Source organism: Ahaetulla prasina, chromosome 6, assembly GCF_028640845.1.
Source record: "Ahaetulla prasina isolate Xishuangbanna chromosome 6, ASM2864084v1, whole genome shotgun sequence".
Classification (NCBI taxonomy): domain Eukaryota; kingdom Metazoa; phylum Chordata; class Lepidosauria; order Squamata; family Colubridae; genus Ahaetulla; species Ahaetulla prasina.
In genome coordinates, this window is record NC_080544.1 from 57681481 (window position 1) to 57703182 (window position 21702).

At 33.2% G+C, this 21702-nt stretch overlaps 1 protein-coding gene across 1 annotated transcript in view; it reads right to left on the reverse strand.

Moving 5' to 3' along the window:
• Positions 1-4512: 4512 nt before the first annotated feature.
• The window catches only part of CFAP58 (cilia and flagella associated protein 58), a 79696-nt gene continuing 62506 nt past the window's right edge, over positions 4513-21702 (reverse strand). Inside the window, exons 16-18 of the mRNA XM_058188196.1 lie at positions 9089-9208; positions 7260-7393; positions 4513-5298 (exon numbers count right to left, since the gene is read on the reverse strand). Of these exons, the coding sequence (XP_058044179.1) occupies positions 5178-5298; positions 7260-7393; positions 9089-9208 (375 nt within the window). The 3' untranslated portion in view covers positions 4513-5177. The remainder of the gene's footprint in view (positions 5299-7259; positions 7394-9088; positions 9209-21702) is intronic.

The following is a 21702-nucleotide window of genomic DNA, read 5'->3' on the forward strand; positions in this document are numbered from 1 at the left end:
CCTACAACATCTTGAGTCTCCAAAGACCTATGCAAGGGTCCTTTTTGTAGACTTTAGTTCAGCATTCAATACCATCATTCCAGACATTCTCCTAACTAAGCTAAACCAGCTACAGGTACCGAAACAGGCTTGTAAGTGGATCACAAGCTTCCTAACAAACAGGAAGCAGCAGGTGAAGCTAAGCAAGATCACATCAAATACCTGTACAATTAGCACAGGGGCCCCCCAAGGCTGTGTGCTCTCCCCACTTCTCTTCTCTCTGTATACCAATGACTGCATCTCCAATGATCCATCAGTTAAGCTACTGAAGTTCACAGATGACACAACAGTGATTGGTCTCATTCGAGACAATGACAAATCCGCATATAGACGAGAGGTCAAACGACTAGCCTTGTGGTGCAACCAAAACAATCTGGAACTGAACATACTCAAAACCGTAGAAATGGTGGTAGACTTTAGGAAAAACCCTTCCATACTTCCACCTCTCACAATACTTGACAACACAGTATCAACAGTAGAAACCTTCAAATTTCTGGGTTCTATCATATCGCAAGATCTCAAATGGACAGCTAACATCAAAAACATCATTAAAAAAGGACAACAAAGAATGTTCTTTCTGCGCCAACTCAGTAAGCTCAAACTGCCCAAGGAGCTGCTGATCCAATTCTACAGAGGAATTATTGAGTCTGTCATTTGCACCTCTATAACTGTCTGGTTCGGTTCTGCAACCCAACAAGAAAAACACAGACTTCAGAGGATAATTAGAACTGCAGAAAAAATAATTGCTACCAACCTGCCTTCCATTGAGGACCTGTATACTGCACGAATCAAGAAGAGGCCCGTGAAAATATTTGCAGATCCCTCGCATCCTGGACATAAACTGTTTCAACTCCTACCCTCAAAACGACGCTATAGAGCACTGCACACCAGAACAACTAGACACAAGAACAGTTTTTTCCCGAAGGCCATCACTCTGCTAAACAAATAATTCCCTCAACACTGTCAGACTATTTACTGAATCTGCACTACTATTAATCGTTTCATAGTTCCCATCGCCAATCTCTTTCCACTTATGACTGTATGACTATAACTTGTTGCTGGCAATCCTTATGATTTATATTGATATATTGATCATCAATTGTGTTGTAAATGTTGTACCTTGATGAACGTATCTTTTCTTTTATGTACACTGAGAGCATATGCACCAAGACAAATTCCTTGTGTGTCCAATCACACTTGGCCAATAAAAAATTCTATTCTATTCTATTCTATTCTATTCTATTCTATAAACTGTTTGAAGATAAACTATTTATACATCCAGACATTTAAAAAATAAAAATCCACTCTGTTAAATACTAATTACTGCTTGCTTTATTTTTGTTGCTGTTGTTTTAAAACATCAGCGCTTTAAGATAAAAGGTGTTGGCCTCAGTCTCTAAAATCAGCCTAAAATCAGAATGCCAGTTAAGAGTAAAATGCACTTTACTAACTGAAAAACTTGACTTGTAAAAGCTTTGGAGATTGGAGCCATTGAAGGAAATTTATTTTTTTTAAGCATTTGGAAAAAAAGTCAATGTTTCCTGGTTGGCTTTTTTCTTTCCTTTTGTTTGTAGAATCAGGAAGCAGTTCATTTCTTTATCAGGTTTATGAGCATACATATACACCCACCAAGTTATTCCAATTTTAAAATGAATAACATTATGCAAGTCACATAAAAACAGTATAAAGTATGAGAAAATCAAGATCAGGAGAGAAAAGAAAAGGAACTTTAAATAAAACAAATATGCACCAACATCATTCACTTTAGCTTTGCACATCTTTCTAAACTTGCAAATCATCTGTGCTTGTATCACATTCATACACCAATTGATACATTGCTTTTTATTTTTTTAAACCAACCTCCCTCTGTTTGAGGATCATATCAGCTCCAGCCAACCATTCTAACTATTTTTGTTCCTTCATATATTTGCTTCAGTCTTTATTAAGACCTCATCTGCATATCTGCTAACCAAAGCAGGAAGTATACTATAAGGACAACCAACACCCACCTTCACTCCAACCATACTTTTGCTATTCAATGCAAGCTTGGATCTCTAAACTAAGCACTACCTTGCAGATAATGTACTCTCAAAAACTAGAATGTGAATACAAAGTTAAAGACAATTAAAGAGAATGCTTCGAAATAAATAAAAGGGCACAAAAAAGGTTAAGAATTTCAAAACAAAAATATGTATTTAAAAAAGTAGTTTGGAGCAAAACCTAAGAGGAAAAGGACTAAGTTTTTTGTAATGGATTCCACTACTAATAGGATTATATACAGAAATGTAGGTCATATGAATTAATCCATTGTTGGATGTTTTAAACCTACTTTATTTTTAAAATAAAAACATGTCAATCTATGGAACAACACATGTTTTTTTTTCAACTCTGTTGCTACAGTTTGAGCTTCAGATACCAATATCTTCTAATCAGATTATTGTTCCACAAATTTCAGGCTTCTTGGCAGTAATTCCATGGCAGGCATTTCAACTTTGCGATTTCTGTCTTCTTTAAAATTAGTATTTCTAAAAGCCAGATTAATTTAAATGAAATGGACTCATAAGGGACTCACAGTTAAGAGTTTGTGGCATATTTCTAAAAGGAAAAAAAAAGCTCAAATCTAACATTTCATTTTAAAGATCTATTAATCAAATTAAATGGTATCCTACAAATAAGACCTCAGCTGCTGAAGGAAAACAGGTGAACAAAATTCTTCAAGTGATGAGCAATGGATATATATCACTATCTTGAATTTACCTCATTTAAAGTATATAAACCAACTTCAAAGCAAACATGGCAGGGACAAAATGATGCAGTTAAATAAATATCAAATTGCCATCTAAAGAAACTGTTATAGCAAACCTTCTAGTGAAATCTTCCAGAGTGTTTTGAAACCTACTTTCAAAAGGAAATTAGGCAATAATTTGCATACTATAATTTAAATCTGCATACACATTTTAATTAACTACATTAGGGAAATAACCCATTCAACAAGAAAAAGTAGATTTATAAACTGCTTTCAAATGGATTAGGCGACAATAAAACTGTAATATTCAAGTCAAAATGCTAAGCAAACATATTTTTTTAAAAGTGTGCTTCCAATCCTTATGGGGTAAGATCAAATATGGAGGGTTTAGTACCCTTTCCATAACTAGATAATAGAACCAAGTACCATTTCTATCTAAATATCCCACCCCCTTTCCTAAATGTCAAAACTTAAAATAATAAAATTTATATAAGCTAAGTTGAGGGATAAATGCCAGAGTGTTTCTATTAATATATTGGAGCAAGCAATAAAGAATCTTGTGAACTTTAAAAATATATTACTATGACATGAGATGTTATCTTGCCTACACAAACTTATGCCAAGTTAAATTATTAGTCATTATTAGAGTTTACATTATTTTGTCATCACGTAATCATAAACCTTAGTATATTCTTCCATATTAGAACACATTTTACAAATTTGCTAATATCATTAAAGTAAGTCAAATATGTTAAAATATGAAGAAAAATGATAGTTCTGAGTTTATAAGATGATGACTTTAAAAAGTGAAGGTTCTCACAATAGTTCTGTTTGTTAACAGAGTATAAAGAGATGAAAAAGAACTAAAACGCACAACCGCTTAATCATCAAGGCAAAAAGAAAGAATGGACATGTCAACATACACTGACTGGGCTATTTCATTTATATTATTATTGTTGTCCTCCAACTGCTTAGACAATGTGAATGGCTATCCATTTTAGCACTGTTTATAAAATTTATTGCATTTTTATAGTTTTTCATTCTTGATCAAACTCAAAAAATTGCTGATGAATAGTGTACTTCCTTTATTACCTTGCCCCCACCACCAGTAATCCAGACAAGGAAAAATATTAATTTACATTCTTCCAGAAATACCTACAAGCAAAATTTTGGATGTAATATTGGGCAAATTCATTCCATAGCTATACAATTTAGACACTTCAAAAGTGAAAGCTGAATCCAAATAATTTCAATTCATGTTAATGGGACTAAATCTAAAAGTTATAAAGTATGCATTGAAAATATTTTCTTCTGAATCTATTAATCCCTAGAAACAGGGTACAAGAATTATATGGTTCATCTTTTGCTTATACAGTAGTAAATATACTGAGTAGATTGTTACAATTATATTTATCAAAACCTTATATACCCAAGGCTAACTAATACTCTTCAGGAAGTAAAATACATAATTTTGAGGGTTTAATAGTTATTGTTTTAGAACTAATCTAATGCCTAATATTAAAGTAATTTGTTTCTCTGAATAAAGCACGTTAATATTCTCCACAATAGTTTTAACATTTAACTCTGTATACTTCCAAAGCACTGACCTTTCCAAAAGATTGGCTTTTTAAAAAAAAATATTTATCATAATTTCTCTTTGGATTTAATTTTCATCCTTAAGGCAGAAAGAAACATTTCACCACAAAGCCACATTCAAAGCAGTTTATTTTAATGCACATTGCAGCACCTCATACAGTGATTCCATCATATGATTTGCTACTGAATGATAAAATCTCATAAGTAAAGAAGTTTAGGTATAGAAAGTCATACACAGTTTCATGCCTAAGCAATTTTTAAATGTTTCTTCAAGCTTTCTCACATGTTCCAATCTTCCTAATAAATTTTGTTATTGCATATTACGCGACTACATTGTTATAACTTAATGCTGTTGTATGAAGTTTATAAAATTTATTTTTTATATTTTCTTATGATATTAATAATGTAAATATTTTTCCTGGGATTTTAGGATGTAAATTCAAGAAGAGGTAGTTGGAAACAGTGAAGTTTTAAAACAACTGTATGTATTACATCCAATCCTCAATGTATTTTTTGCAATCCATTGACTTCAAGAGAACTAACTTCCAAATCAAGCATTTTTAAAAATGCAATATAAGATGTTGCTGTTATTTTTGTTTTTTAAAAAAACATACTCCACTGATATCAATACAGTAAGATGTAGAATTCTTATGGGTAGACTCCAATTCACATGAACTTGCCTGTGCCAGAGTTGTATAAAAAGAACACAGAGATCATTGGAAGCAAATAATATGTGAAAAGGCAATATACTGTAGAGGGATGCCACAACATATGACATTATGTCTTGATGCTACAGTTATGCCACAATTTTGGGAGGTGGATTACTAAGCGGGAAACCACCTCCAGTGAAGCGTGGAACTCTGGCTCTTTGTCCTGCGAAGTCATGTTCTATGTTACTCAAGGCTTTTTCCTTTTCCCTTGGAGATGAAGAAAAACAAAAGAGAAAGGAAATGAATAAATAAAATGTATATTCATAATGGCAAATATTCTATCAAAAGATCATTTAAAATATGTTGATGAAATACATCAATATTTTAAGCACCCACAATTAGACATCTGTTTGAATCTAATTAAGTAACTGCTGATTGAAATGTATTAATAACTGAAAATGAATCACTCTCCTACTGTTAACCCCTTGAAATCGTTTCTCATTAGAAGCTGAATAATTGTAAATTAATTGCAAACTCTGTAATTCAGAAATTTTAATCTTAATACCGCTTTCCAAAATAACTATTTTTTTCAAGTAATTATCAAAGGTAAAATGGGATATGTGTGTGTGTGTTGTATTAAATTCATGTGTTCATTCAGACAAAACCAAAACTATGTATATAACTCTAAAGTGTTATGTTCTCCAGAATATGTACCATAGGATGAATAAACACTGCTTAAAATTTACCAGGCTAAAGAGAAAAAAACAATTTGAATGTTTATTCAGCCATTTAATGAGTACTAAGTAGAGCAATGTAAGGAACCAATTTTTGTGCACAAAGATGCATGACTGCACAAATGCTACAGAATGTTCCATGAAATTCATTAAACCAATGAAAAATTATATGACCTTAATATAAAAGCTGTGCAACTAAAACTAAATTCAACACGCAACTAGCGAAGTTAAAAAATACCAGTATTGTTTTCTGCAATTGGTAATGTTCCAATAATAAGATCTCTTCCTAAGAGCCAAAATGTCTATCATGATTTTAATTAAACTTGCATAATATAGAAAAATTAGAGACTACTCATGTGTAATATATACATGCATGTCCAAGCCAAATCTTTATAGGTGGTCAATTAAATTGTATACGGCAGTTGTTGCATTAGTGATTTACAATGGAGACATCGCTATTACTTTGTCTTGCTATTTCTATCTGAAAACTGGTGCAATTAGAATATTTGAAAAAAACCTACTGTAAACTCATGAAATTATAGCAATAGCAATAGCACTTAGACTGCTATATACTGCTTCATAGTACTTTTTACAGCCCTCTCTAAATGGTTTACCAAGTCAGCATATTTCCCCCAACAATCTGGGTCCTTGTTTTACCCACCTCAGAAGGATGGAAGGCTGGGTCAACCTTGAGCCAGTGAGATTTGAACTGCCGAAGTGCAGCTAGTAGTCAACTGAAGTAACCTGCAGTACTGCACTCTAACCACTGCACCACCTCAGCTCTTTCTTATTATGCAGTAAAATTAATCCTCAGCAATGGAAGAAAAGGCAAATCTTTGATCACCCGCCAGCCAACATTCTTTGCCCCTCTTTAATTTTCATGAAGATACAAATCAGGTCCGATTCACACATTTTGAAACCACCTGTTCTGTTTCTCACAACAGTTGCATGGTGCATCAGCAAAGTTCTATGGTTTCGACCACATTGTAATATTTCTCTTATACTCTTAGTTTGAACTAAATTGGTAAAGCAGAAAACAGAAATATTCTCAGCAGAGAACATTTTAGAACTTTTTGTAATACTTTCATTTGGTGAAAACTCAGTATCTGCAAAACTATATAAAAGATTAAAAAGTTTCTTAGTCTTATGCCACAAGTGAATTCTGTAGATGCATAAAAACACCAAATGTAAGTACATTCTCATCAAAATAGATACTATATATAATGGTATATATAGTATACCATTATAGTTTGGAGCATGACAAAACAAATAAATAGATTAGAAACAGAGAGAGAAAGAGAGGTAGGGGATTTCACTTAAAATACAATAAAATTCGAGTTGTGGCCAATCTCAATTATCTAATCCTGGGAATATGTGTCACCTATTCCACATAGGTAACTTGAAAAGTGCTATCACTATCAGAGTTCAACTAGTCATTTTTCATTAAATGCTATTCTTGCAATTGTTCTTATTACAATTACTAATAGTTCTTACCTGTTTTCCTGCTCCTTGCGTTTTTGAGTGAGGTATTTCTTCTTTATATTCAGAAGTTCATTTGCAAGTCTTTCAATCTCATATTTGTATTCTTGACTCTGTGATTCATACATATTCAGCTCAGAAGATAAAACCTTAAAAAGTCAAAAGAAAACATATTATAATGCACCAAATCAGTGATTTGCCTTTATGTTATTTCAAGTTTTTTAAAAATGTGACACAAATCCATCCTTGGAACAAGGAGAACCTTGATTGACTTAGCAGAAACCTTATGCAGGGAACGCTGCCTACACCAATAGATTGGGAGAAATGAAAAAGGGAAAAGAGAAAATGACTGTTATTTCTACACTTACCCCAGTCTATAAAATTACTCCCTTAGAGATGCTCACACACTCCTAACTTTGGCCATCCTGTTTAGAAAAGCCTTAAAATATGAGATAATTTCTTAATAAACTCATTACTATTCATTGTCAACATCTGCTTTTTTACAATATTTTACTATGGTTCTTTATTATTTTACATTGAATCATAGAAAGTAGAGTTTGGATGGGACGTCTAATCACTGTCTGTCCTTCAGATGGTTTCTGCGAACTAGTTATGAACAGAAGAAAAATAGTTTGACTCAGGGGTGAACTGCTCCTGGTTCAGACCGGATCGCCTGATCCGGTAGCGATAGCAATGGGTGGTTCGGAGAACCAGTAGCAAAAATCCCTGCCCACCCACTCATCCAGCCACACCCACGGCACCAGTAGTAACAAATTTTACACTTCACACCTGGTTTGACTAGTTTACTAGGAAATTAAAATGAAAAGAAAATTGAAGGGCATCTATAAAATTCTAGCATTGTCTCCAATTGCCTTAGAATGATCTACATTTACAGCAATGATTTATTAAATTAGTTTTTCATATCTTAATTTGATAAACATTTCACAAAATTGTACTCTTGACACAATTATTAAATTTCCATACAAGCTTTTTGTTAATTTAGTTAATGCTGTCTTTTGCTCCTGTGTGTAAGATGAAAACTGCAACAAAACCTAATGTAAATCTTTATCAATGTTTATTTAAAATTATCCTTAATGTGATTCGCTAATATTATTCAAAACCTTCTTACATTTATGGATTTTTGTTAAACTGATGAAATTAGGACTGCAAGAGATATTTGGATCAGACCGAAGATGAATCTAGAAGTATTCAGCTTTCAACTATTTATATCTAGACATTTCCTAAAATCCTACAATCAAGACATAAAGGTACATCACCATCTTGATTGTCATCAGAATCTGTTATTTTTAGTATCAGGCTTCTCCCAGGCAAGGCTGGGCTAAAACCCCTTAACCAAGCATTCAAGAATCCAGGAACATCTGACAAGGAAGTTATAGGAAAACTAAGAAACCGTTACAAATACTGCTGTGTAATAAAAGTAAATCCTATTTATATTGAAAACAAAGTTCATTATGTTATACATCTTTCTTCAAGCTGTGCAACAGCCTGAAACAGCCTCTTTTTTGAGTTGGAGATCTGGTTAACAAAAGTGTTCTGAACTAAAATTATTTTATTTTGAGCTTGAAATTTCTGGTTTGAACTCAAATACCTTTACTAAGATCAAAACAGTGTCACAGTATTTCTTATGAAACTGTAACAAAAAAAGTAGAAAAATAGCAATATCCTTCTAGCATACACTATGAATTAAGATGGTTAGTCCAACCTCTGAATGTTTTTGTAAATTACAAACATCTATGCTTCATTACTTATTAATTAAAAAGCTAGGAGAAATCACCTATGTTTTATTTACAATGAGTTTGCAAAAACAAACCCAAGCTTCTTACTTTAAGCTGTTTTGTCTTCTCCCTCAGTGTGTGTCGATATAGCTGTAATTGTTCTGCTGCTTCTGGCCCAGGCTGACGAGCTAAAATATGTTTCAGTTCCACATACAATTTCTCCTTCTCCTAGAAAAAATCATTCAATATAATTCCAAAATATTACACCTATTCTATTTTAGAAAATAAGGGAGCAAATGTGACAGCATCAGAAAAGAAAAAAAAGAATCAAAAAGTAAAGAAATTAGTAAGCAAACTTTTTGGACAATTCAAGCTTATCACTGTTATATTAATGAAATGGATTAATGATATCGCCAGCGGATGAGGCTTCACCTCTTACTCCTGGGAATGTAGGAATTTACAAGTAAATTTATAAGTAATTTCAATTTCTTAGGTTGTAAAAAAAATGTAGACTCTGTCAAAGAGAGTTATATGTCTTATGACATACATAGGACAGTAGTTTGTGCCTTGTCTGGCCTATGCTTATTTATAGTTCAGTATCAGTTATTGTCCTATAATGATCAAAATGAGGAAATGGATATTTGGAGCCATTTGGCTATTATATTATTGGAAGTGTCAGGCTTGTTACAAACCAAACTGCAACAAGTTAGAAAAGTTGTAACTAATTCATCCATCTATTCATTCATAGGCGCCATAGGGGAGCAATGGTTAGAATACAATATTGCAGGCTAACTTTGTTAATAGCTAGGAGTTTGATCCTGACCAGCTCAAGGTTGACTCAGTATTCCATCCTTCCAAGATCGGTAAAATGAGGAACCAGATATGCTGGGCAATATGCTGAAGTTGTAAACCTCTCAGAAAGGGCTGTAAAGCACAATGGAGTGGTATATAAGTCTAAGTGCTACTGATATTGATATTGCTAGACAATATATCTGCCTCTCCTCCTCTGAGTGCAGAAAGAACAATTATGTTAATACTTTTCCCACTCAGCAACCAGAAACTATCTGAAGTTTCAGCAGTTAGCTCATTAGCTGAAGAAACTATGTAGCCTGTAATTATTCGTATATGCTTTTATCTACAAAGCTAGCTTGCTACCAGATTTGTTTCTAGTATGTATAGTTATAACTTAATCATGGAAACATACTTAGAGGGGAAAATGTTCAAGCCTTTCATTGAAAAGAATTAATTAATTCACTATTAATATTGTTGTCTACTGAACATTAAAAGGTAGCTAGGAAAAAAGTACTGAGGTTTAAAGACAATGCCTAATGAATTGTCATTGAAACTGGGAGAATGGATTGTACAATATATGAAGGAAAAAAGGGAGAATAAAAAAAAAGACTTGGATAAGTCTGTTATTGAACACTACAGAGCAGATCCATTCGATTTATTTAGAATGCAAAACATTTCAGAAAAATATAATCTTGATTTACTAAAAGGAACAAAAGAGGCAAAAATAAATCCTATTCCTTTTATCTTCTTTGTGTTACCATTGTTATGCCCCATCCTTCATTTAGGGCACAGAAAGTAGCAGAAAGCAAAGTGTAGTGTCAATGCTAGAACACACACTTCCTAATACCACTTCAAAAGGGACGTGCATAAGAGCAGAAACGTGCCTACCGTTCCTGTCCTATTGTTTTTCTTTTTCTCCTTCATTATATATATATATATATATATATATATATATATATATATATATATATATATATATATATATATATATATATATATATGCTTATTCCTCCTAATATTTACTCTTATATATGTTTATACACTATATAATCTTTTCTGTATGATACTTATATATATTGTTGTAACAAAATAAATAAATAAATAAATAAATAAATAAATAAATAAATAAATAAATAAAACTGTGAGGCGCATCATTCCTATTCATTACACTATGCAAATACATTCATTTTGGAAAATTAGCCACAATTAATTCCCTGTGACAAAATAGAAATCCCTCCTGCCAAGTCTTACAAATATACCATAAATGATTGGTGTCAACAACTATGGACACACATATGACATTTTTGTGGATTACTAATATTTTTAATAAAAGGTATATTTATTAAGTGCAATGTGTTGAAATATTAGTGCATGATCTGTTTCAAAATTTTGATATTTATTTTGTTGTACTTCTATTTTCACCCAAACAAATTGCAATCTCTTCAGTCTTACAAGCTTTAGTTTTACAAGAACAGTGGACAGACTGGATCTGACAGATGGTAGAATAAACATTCAAAATCATCTAAATAAATTCAGAAGGACAAACATATAATGTGTCACCCAAACAGCAAACGTATAACAATAAGAATCAGGAAATAATATTGGCAAGGATAATTTAAATCTTAAAGTAAATCAACAGCATGATTAAATGGCATAAAAGTTCAATACTACTTAAAATTGGAAGTTTTAACAGAAGTTTCCATTTAAGATTTGGGTATAAAAATAGGCCTCGTTTGGAGCTTGCTCCCTTGCTTCATTTTGCAACACAGTGTCTCAAGAACAATATTAACAAAGTAAGAAAAGATCTAATTATATCTACGAATCTCAGATTCTGAAAGTCTATTTTGATCCAATAAAAACATAAATTTCTTCTTAGAGACAGATTACAAATGTGTGCATATGTGTGTCAATAGATAGATGATAGATAGATAGATAGATAGAGCATGAATGGAAGGATGGATACACATACATACACACATATATATAGGATTAATTCTAATAAAAATAAAGTAACATTTTAAATTTATTTAGCATCAAAGCAAATATATACATGACATCTAATACCAATTTGTTGGTGTTACCAATTATGGATATTTGAAACGTGTTTGGCATAAACAACTTCTACTGCCAGTGTCCCAATCTGTAATGGGATCTGTAATTGCAAGTCTGTACACTTACAAACTCTTAAAGTAACATTTTTAACAAGCACATAGGCTTTGTCTTCTATAAAAATATTTTTTAAAAGAATTTAACAGAAATATCTGCAAGCATTAGTCAGAATTACCTTTCTCCCAAAACTTGCAATGGGTCAAGCAGGTCATCAAAATTGTCAGAACGTTTGTGCTAGTGTGCTTATCTGTAAACGTTTCTCAATGCATGATGTCCCAGGTAGTGACAAATGTGTTGTGTATTATGTGTTTCATCTCTTTTTGTGCCAGAAAAGCACCAACAGAGTAGGGAATACCTCTAAACCTTTTGTGATAGGGTTAACAGTAAATCTCTGCATCCCAGAGGAAGGTCATTAGCAAGCAGATGTCTTCTGCCTATCAATTCCACATCATACTCAAAGAGCAACAAAACTCTAATCTATTGTTTTCCTGATATATGACATATATGACGCCAGACTGGATATGTAGCCAATCATCTACTGGGCCTGGAAAGATGCAGCATAACAACACTTGGGTAGGCACCTATATATTAACCACTAATTAATATATATACATTTGTCATATTAAACATCCCTAAACATGAAGACTATTGCTTGACATAGTGTAAGCCGCCCTGAGTCTTCGGAGAAGGGCAGGATATAAATGCAAATAATGAGATTCACTTGGAGGTTTAATTTCAAGTAAATCCTGCAATATGAGCAGAATACTTTAAACTAGTTCTAATTCATAGAATTTGTTTCAGTGGTGGGTTTCAAAAATTTTTACTACTGGTTCTGTGGTTGTGGCTTGGTAGGCATGGCATAGCTTGGTGGGCGTGGCTTGGTGGGCAAGGCAGGGGAAGGATACTGTTAAATCTCCATACCCAACACACTCCAAGGGAAGGTTACTGCAAAATCCCCATTTCCTCCCAATCAGCTGGGACTCAGGAGGCAGAGAATAGATGGGGGCTGGGTCAGTCAGATTTTTACAACCAGTTCTCCGAACTACTCAAAATTTCCACTACCGGTTTTCCAGAACTTGTCAGAACCTGCTGAAACCCACCTCTGATTTGCTTCCAGAAACAGTCAAACCAACAGTCTCTAAAATACCATGCTCCAGAAGGGGATCAGGATGTTCCAAAGTTCCAAAGTAAAGAGCTTCATTATCAAATGGGTCAGTTTTACATGATCCCTCAGTGAAAGCTGTTGTTGAACTGATTATGTAGTAAATAGGTATTTGATATGCTTGCTAGAACTCTTAGTACTAAGTTATATACAAGTAATCATCAACTTATAACCAGTCATTTAATGACTGAAGTTTCGACAGCCTCGAAAAGGATTCTTTACAATCTCTAAAATACTTTCAGCCATCATAAAATGTCATGCTTCTACCCACTCCTTACAGTTATGTAACTGCATTTCAGGGGCTTGGCAACCAGCTTCTATTTATGACCAGTTGCAGCATCCCACAGTCATATGACCAATTTATGACCTTTTTGACAGTTTCTGGCTTTTTTTTTTTAGCCAGTTTGCAACAAAAAACACCTATTCAGGAGAATGAATTCAGAATTATGACCATGTAGAATAAAATTGCAATTGTGTTTGTAAAGAGATGATTATCTGTAGTTTTTAATTAACTAATTTTCACAAAGACACTATAAACCCTAGAAAAGCATTCTTAAATGTTTTAGCATATAGGGAAGGAGAAACATTATATAATTTTCATATATTGAGGCCTGAAAATGTTTAGACAAACTAAACAGAAAAAATGTTCTCAATAAAAAGAATGTATATTTTAGTGCATACTGCATAAACAGAGATTAAAAAAAGAAATGTACAAAAGGAATTTGCAAAATGGGTTGAGAAGTTTGTAACTAGTTTACATCCTGAACAAGGAGGAATAAAAAATATTAGAATATATTGAATGACAGATGCAGAAATATATTCTCATGATCTAACACAGAAGCAGATCCACAGAATATTTCAAGCAGCCTGAGGAAAAACAAGATCAGTCTGCTGGGATTTTTCTAAAAAAGAATCCTGAATATTATTTATGTAAATTATATGGGCAGGCACTAGCCGAAATTCTTAAACTCCTCTAAACCTCATTTAAGTAATAGTTATGTTAAGAAAAAGGCTGGAGGCTAGATAAGAACCAAGAACATCTTTGTAGTAAACTATTACATTTCTACAGTTTTCCACTAATGCTCCATTCTTATTTTAAACAGATTTTTTCTTCTTGAATTGTACACTTTTATTATATTTCTTCTCTATACTCTTTCATTCATTTGTTCACTGGCATATACCCCACAAAGATACAGAACTCATACATACATGAATGTATAAACATACATATACGTGCATATGTATGCTTCTGTATCTGTATCTACATCTACATCTATATATCTGTCAACTGCTATAATGTATTTAATAGAAGTTAAATTAAAAGGCATTATTAGCTTTATTCTATATGGATATCATTCTCATCAGTTAACGTTGCACTCTTCTAAATTTTAGTTGTGACTGATCAGTTTCATGCTAGACACATTCTTCTTCACTTAAATCTGAACTAGAACTTGTCTCTGGAATGAACACAAAAATTTTCTTTTCTTTTTTTTATAATATTTTTATTTTTTTAACAAAAAAGAACAACAATACATAACATACATTGACATAAAGCATATATGCCTTCTTTACATCAGCTTTGTTTCCTTATTCTTCTCACATTTACACCCTTATTCCCCCTCTCGTTTCTTTTAATTGTATTTTTCTTTTTTGTCCCATTCTCTCTTGTTTCTTTTTGTCTTCTATCCTGCCTATCCTTCTAACTATTCATTTTCTTTCATACATATATGTATATATATAAGCTTTTCACCTTTTTTCATCATCTAGTATTTCTAGTCTCTAGCCAATTATACAATTTGTTCCATAGTATGTAGTATTCCGACTCTTTTTCTTTTAACTCCTTTGTTAGTTTGTCCATCTCAGCACATTCCAAGATTTTGTTTATCACCTCCTCCACCGTCAGTATATTCTTGTTTTTCCATTTCTGTGCGTAAGCTATTCTGGCTGCTGTTATTATATGTAGAATTAGGTATCCTATTTCCTTACTATATTTCGTGTTGAATATTCCCAACAGGAAGATCTCTGGTCTCCAGTCTATATGTTGATTAGTTATTTCTTCCAGCCACTTTTTAATTTTAACCCAGAATTTTTTCACTGTTGGGCATGTCCACCATGTATGGTAATACATTCCATATATCTTTTTACACTTCCAACATATTGTGGAGCTATCCGGGTACATCTTAGCAAGCCTTGCAGGTGGAAGGTGCCATCCCTAAAACATTTTCAACTGATTTTCCTTGAGTGCCGCTGACATTGTCATTTTTATATTTGTTTTCCACATTTTTTCCCATTTCTCCAATTCTATATTGTATCCAAAGTTTTTTGCCCATTTCATCATTGTTTCTTTAACCACCTCATCTTCCATTTTATATCGCAGTAGGTATTCATATATTTTACTGATTAATTTTAGCTCTGTTCCATGTACAATTTTATCCAGTTCTTGCTGCTCTCTTTGTATTTCATATGATTTTTTATCCTCTGTGTATCTTGATTGTATTTGTGCGTATGTCCACCAATCTACCTCCCTGCCTATCGCTTTTTCCAATTTGTGTTTTTTTCTCAAATTTCCCTGTACATTTACTAATTTCTCGTATCTAATTATCTTGTCTACATCTAATAAATTTGGGTGTTTCATTATTTCTGCTGGAGATAGCCATATTGGGATTCTTGTATAATGTTTTGGTTTTATTTTTTTCCAAATCTGTATCAGAGCATTCCTAATTATGTGTGTTTGAAAATATTTATGTGTTTTGTATTTGTCATCCCAAAGGAATGCAAATCATGACCTTCTATTGCTAGAATTCTTTTATTTTCCAATTCCATCCAATCTTTTAGCCATGTGATAATTGATTCTTCGTAGTATAATTTCCAGTCTGGTAAAGCCAACCTCCCTTTTAATTTTAATTTAATCCTAGCTTTTTTCCCTTGCCATATAAATTTAGTAATCAATTTATTCAACTCTTGAAAGAATGTTTTCCCTACTTTTATTGGAATGACTTGGAACAGAAATAAAATTTTCAGCTAAATATTCATTTTAATCGAAGTGGTTCTGCCCAATAATGAAATTTGTAGATTTTTCCAATTATCCAAATCTTTTTTTATATTATTTAGTATTTTATCATAATTGTCCTCCTTAATTGACGAGCATCTCGCTGTAACTGTAGGTTAAGCAGCAGTAAATGTTGTAGGTTAAGCAGCAGTAAATATTTTGAGCTACAAAATGGCACATATCAAAAAAACAATTCTCAAGCAAAGACAACTTTAACTATAATTTAAGAATATTTACCGCAATACTATAGATAAATCTAGGGACCTGATGGCTCAGTGGCTAAGATGCTGAGCTTGTTGATCAGAAGGTCGGCAGTTCAGCGGTTCAAATCCCTAGCGCCGCGTAACGGAGTGAGCTGCCCTTACTTGTCCCAGCTTCTGCCAACCTAGCAGTTCGAAAGCACGTAAAAAATGCAGGTAGAAAAATAGGGACCACTTTGGTGGGAAGATAACAGCACTCCGTGCGCCTTCAGCATTTAGTCATGCTGGCCACATGACCATGGAGATGTCTTCAGACAATGCTGGCTCTTCAGCTTAGAAACAGAGATGTGCATTGCCCCTAGAGCCAGAAACGACTAGCATGCATGTGCGGGGGAATCTTTACCTTTACCTACAGATGAATCTATTTCAACTCAGAAAGCAATATACCAGCACTCTTGTGAAAGACTGTTTTAAAACCAGAGTCCTGCTTTTCTAGTGCACTCTTACATTTACAATGAAATACAAGAATGAAGTGATGTAAAAGATCACTTTGTTTAATAGATAAGGATATTAGGTATAACATAATATAGGTGGCTTTGATGCTATTAAATTATATATATCATATATACTGGACAAGTCTGCTGAGTTAGATGCACTTAATTAATATATTATTGTACATTTATAATAATCAATATATAATATAAAAACTCTCTTTTCATGATCCCTGTAATCTTTTAATTAAATATCAAATTTATGGCAACATGTTTTGTTTTAGCTAAGGCATTGATGCAACATGCTTAGAAAATCTACACAAAAACTGATTTTACAACTTAATATAGCAATACATTGTATGGTTGTTGTTGCTGTTGCTGTTATTGTTATTGTATTCAGACATACATGAGTGTATTGAGTGTTGAGCAAATTGAGTGTATCCATCTTGAATCTTTACATAACTTTACCTAAGTACAAAATTGTCTGAGACCTATTGGGTCTGATCATGTTAGCTAAATTTGAGAATTGGTTTAGTTTTTTCATGCTTTCACTGGTTTATTTTAAACCAGAGCAAACCTGAGTTTCTCTTTCTTAATGCTACATATTGTATCTGTTTTTTTAGTTCCACTGGCATTAAATCCTAATTCTTTCTCTCAGTCCCTGAGCTTATGCAAGTCATTCTGTTTCAAGGTACCTAGTTGTTAAAAAAAAAAAAAACTTCAATAGCCAGACATTTTACAAGGGACAATTCTTATAATTTCACTCCATGCTCATTTTGGATGTAAGATCATGAATCAAAACAGTCTGGGTCAAACATGGCTGCATTTTAAGATAACATTGCTAGAGATTATCTACATCACTTAGGATTTATTTATTTCTATTCCACTCCAACAGATATGGTAGCATCCAGCCATAATCAGAAATATAGGGGGAAATATCTGATTGCAAAACTACTACTATGATATCATTACATCTTCAGATGTTTTTATATAGTATGCATTATAATGATGGCGAATAGACAGTTTAGAGGTTTTTTTGTTTGTTGTGGGGGGGGGGTGATTGTGTTTTGTTTTACAAACCATAGTCCCTCAGATAGCATCATATTATTACAACAAGGTCAGTTCTTTTCCCTTTTTATATGAAATCGAGAACAACAATTTTACTTTCTTCATGACACACACACACAGAGCTGCTCGTGGATTTCTTGATTACTTCTATTAGGCAGCAGACAAATTTGTTTGTTTTTCCATTATATACGAACACCAAAACAGAATCAATATAATTAATATGTACATATGTATGTATGTATGTATGTATGTATGTATGTATGTATGTATGTATGTATGTATGTATGTATATATATATATATATATATATATATATATATATATTTGAGCCAATGGGTCATCATTTATTAAAACTCTGACATGCAGATCTATTCTGTATTTTCCTTTGTATTTGCCAAACCTTTACTTATTTGTTAGGATAACAAATGCTTAAGGACTAGAATCCTTATGCATTTTCTCATCTTTCCAAACAGATTTTAATGCTCCCCTTGTCTTGTTTTAGTTGAAAGAATGGCTTGGGAAGAAAACAAGCAAATAAATAAAAGCCATTCCATACAATAGTGCAGAAAACAGTTCTGAACTTGTTGCTGCTGTCTTATAATGACTTGCCACTTTCTGAGGAAAAATCATTCTAAACCAAGTGGTTAATTAGGTTTGCTGGGAAAACACAATGCAGCTTTAATGTTGCCCATTATACTGGCTGAGGCAGAACAACTGGCGTTAATAATAGAGTCAAAGCTCCAAATCGTTTTGTGGGGATATTTACAGGGAAGACTGAAGTGGTAGATGATGTTATCCATTTATGTCTTCCTGAAATTGTTAACAAGACTTGACTATCACAATTAGTAACCTTTCTTTTAAACTTTAAATGTTAAACTTTCTTTGAGCTGAACTGGCTATAGTTGCTTACATGTATAATGAACAAGCAATAAAGTTAGGTCATCTTGAACCTTTCAGTCTATGTTCCTATTGTAAGTGAAATCTGGAGATCCTTTATGCAATATTTCCAAGACTTGTATTAAAATAATACACTAAAAAAATTACAGCATCTTAAACTCTATCCAAGCATTTTACTAAATATGCCAAAAGAGGAAAGGCTCATGCAAAATCCTGCTCCAAAAGTCTTCACGTATGACAGCTCAACTTCAGATCTTTAAAAATTCGGGAACGTACCAAAAGACTCTGGGGCCTCTAATTGTGTTCATTTTCAAATGTACTTAGAATCCTTCTTTACATCTTAGTGCTAAATATGCAAAGATGGAAATGGAGATAGCATGCTCAAAAATTTCATTGATTCCTCCTCCTCCAGTTTTTGTCTTCATGAATTCAGCAGGTCAGTTAAATGAGACTCTTAACTGGCACATGATATGAAAAATATCCTTGTCATATTCACCAATTCAAAATACAAGCTGTTTTTATGTTAAGGGACTGGAAGAAACACATCTTACGATATGCAGCTTATGTATAGCACTAGGTCAAAATACTGTGAGTCTTTCTGTAAATAGTAGCCTTTAACAAATGAATATTCCTTGCTCATTCTTATTCTGTTCTGTCAATTTTCACAGTCACCTTTCTGTACTATGATTATTCTATGTTCTATTTAAACCTTGAGAATAGGTAACTTGAATGACTAGGAAATGGTGGAGCCCTTGGTGTTCCATGAGTTTGGTTGTTAGCTTGCAGACATTTCACTACTCAGCTAGGTAACATCATCAGTGTTGGCCCAGATAATGTTACCTACTTGATTAATTAAACATCTGCATTACTTAAAGAGAATCCGCATTCAACCTGAGCTACATATATTTTCTTCTTTTGAAACTAGGAAATGGGTAAGATGTTACTCAGTCAAACATTTGACTGAATGAGTGTTGCTCACTCAGTCAAACTCTTTTTCTTGAATAACTACCTGTATTTCTTCCTAAAATAAATCTCTATTTTTTTATATCCGTGCGTAAAGAAAACTGTTCAAGAATTAGAGCTGTTGTTGCCTTTTATTATTTTTACAATTACTACACAGCCCTCATAGATAAGAGGGTGTTTACAATTAATTTGTTAACTAATGTGTTTATTAGATATTATCTTTGATTAATAAAGTATTTATACACAATTTCTTTCCATATGTTTCCTAACTGCAAAACCATTAATAATAGAATAGAATAGAATAGAATTTATTGGCCAAGTATGATTGGACACACAAGGAATTTGTTTTAATAAAATAGAAAACAGCTAAGTTTTTGAACAAAGACAAAGCTATATAATTCAATTTACTGGGACACTTTCCTAACTATCCTTACAAAATTACTTTGTTAGTTACTGTTCATTAATGTAGTTTAATAACAGTATACAAATAAATACATGTTCCAAACAAGCAAGTGAAGTGCCTCTAGTTCTAACCATGCACTCTTGGTGGCAAAAACAAACAAACACAAAACCCTGATACTGGGAAATTCAAGAAATTAGAAACATAAGCAAAGTTGCCTCAGAGCTTTGAGACACCACTGTAGTTATGCTTTCCAAACTCAATTATTGCTTGATGAGTACACAGTAATGAATTAGGCACCGTATCTGCTATATCTGTAATATGATCAAGTGTCTCGCTCTAGTGCATAATCTTGCTTTTGTGTAACAAAGGGTGGTCATTTCTAATGCATTTGTTTTTATAATGTCAGCACAATTTACTTTACAGTCAGCACTGTAAAGCTACGCACTTTGAAAAAAGTAGGGTAGCATATTCCATTTTAGATTTATTTTTATTAACCTGGTAAATACACATGCAACTACACAGCTATGCATTTTTAATGCAGGCTTACAAATAAATATTGTATAGATTTTTGCAATTCTGTAGGTGTACAATGAAAAACAGCTTACATTAAAAATGTGGTGGTGGTGGTAGATTACAGGGATTTCCTTCCTCTCTGCCCAAAGTCAGAGAAAATTGTGCAGGAAAGTTCCACTAAGCAAAATTCTATATTTTCCAACTATTTCTACCAATAAATGTTATAGGGCTTGTAAGTACATAGTAAACATGCTGGATGAAGTTAGCCATTCTGGTTGGTAAACTACAATCCATTTCTTAAATTGCTTATCAGGATGTGCGGATTCAGTTAAAACTTTAGTAGGTACATAACAGAACAGTACATAAAATAATAGAAGATATTTTGTCAAAAATAGAATATTGAGCAGTGGGCCAATCCACATTGCAGTAGTCCATGCAGGAGATGACTAAAATAAGATATCCTGATCCTGGAATGGGCACACTTGGCATATAACCTGAAGTTGTGGAAAGGCCTTCAACAATTACTGCATTTTTTTATCAAGCAGGATTTTTGAATCCAGAAGAACTCTCAAACTGCACATTGGGTTGTCTGGTGCAGCTCCACCCCATCAAGAGTTAAATAAAGTAAATCCCAAGATCCAGGTGACCCCAAAACCTAAAGTCACTCAGTTTGCCAGAGTTGAGCTAACGTCTGTTGTTCCTCTTTCAAGCCCCCACAGCCTCCAGACACAAGATATGATGTCAGCACCAATGCTTCATCTGAGATTTTCAGTTGCTGATTTTGGCACATGTTCACCTCTAGCCATGTCCACTATGCAGATGGAAGCACTGCTGCTAAAAAACCAACTGCTGTTGGATAAAGTGTCACAGTTAACAACAGCTTTGCAGGTCTTTTGACCCATCTGAAGCAGGGTATTTCTCATACAACATCCGTGTGACTTCCTTGTTGGCAAAAATCACCAGTACCATATCCTAAAAAGGGGAGGTGGAAGGCCAGCACATTTGCAGTATTTCTGATTCAAGTATCTTATAAATTCAGGCCGAGGTAGAGAATTTTGTGGATGATAGAACCCAG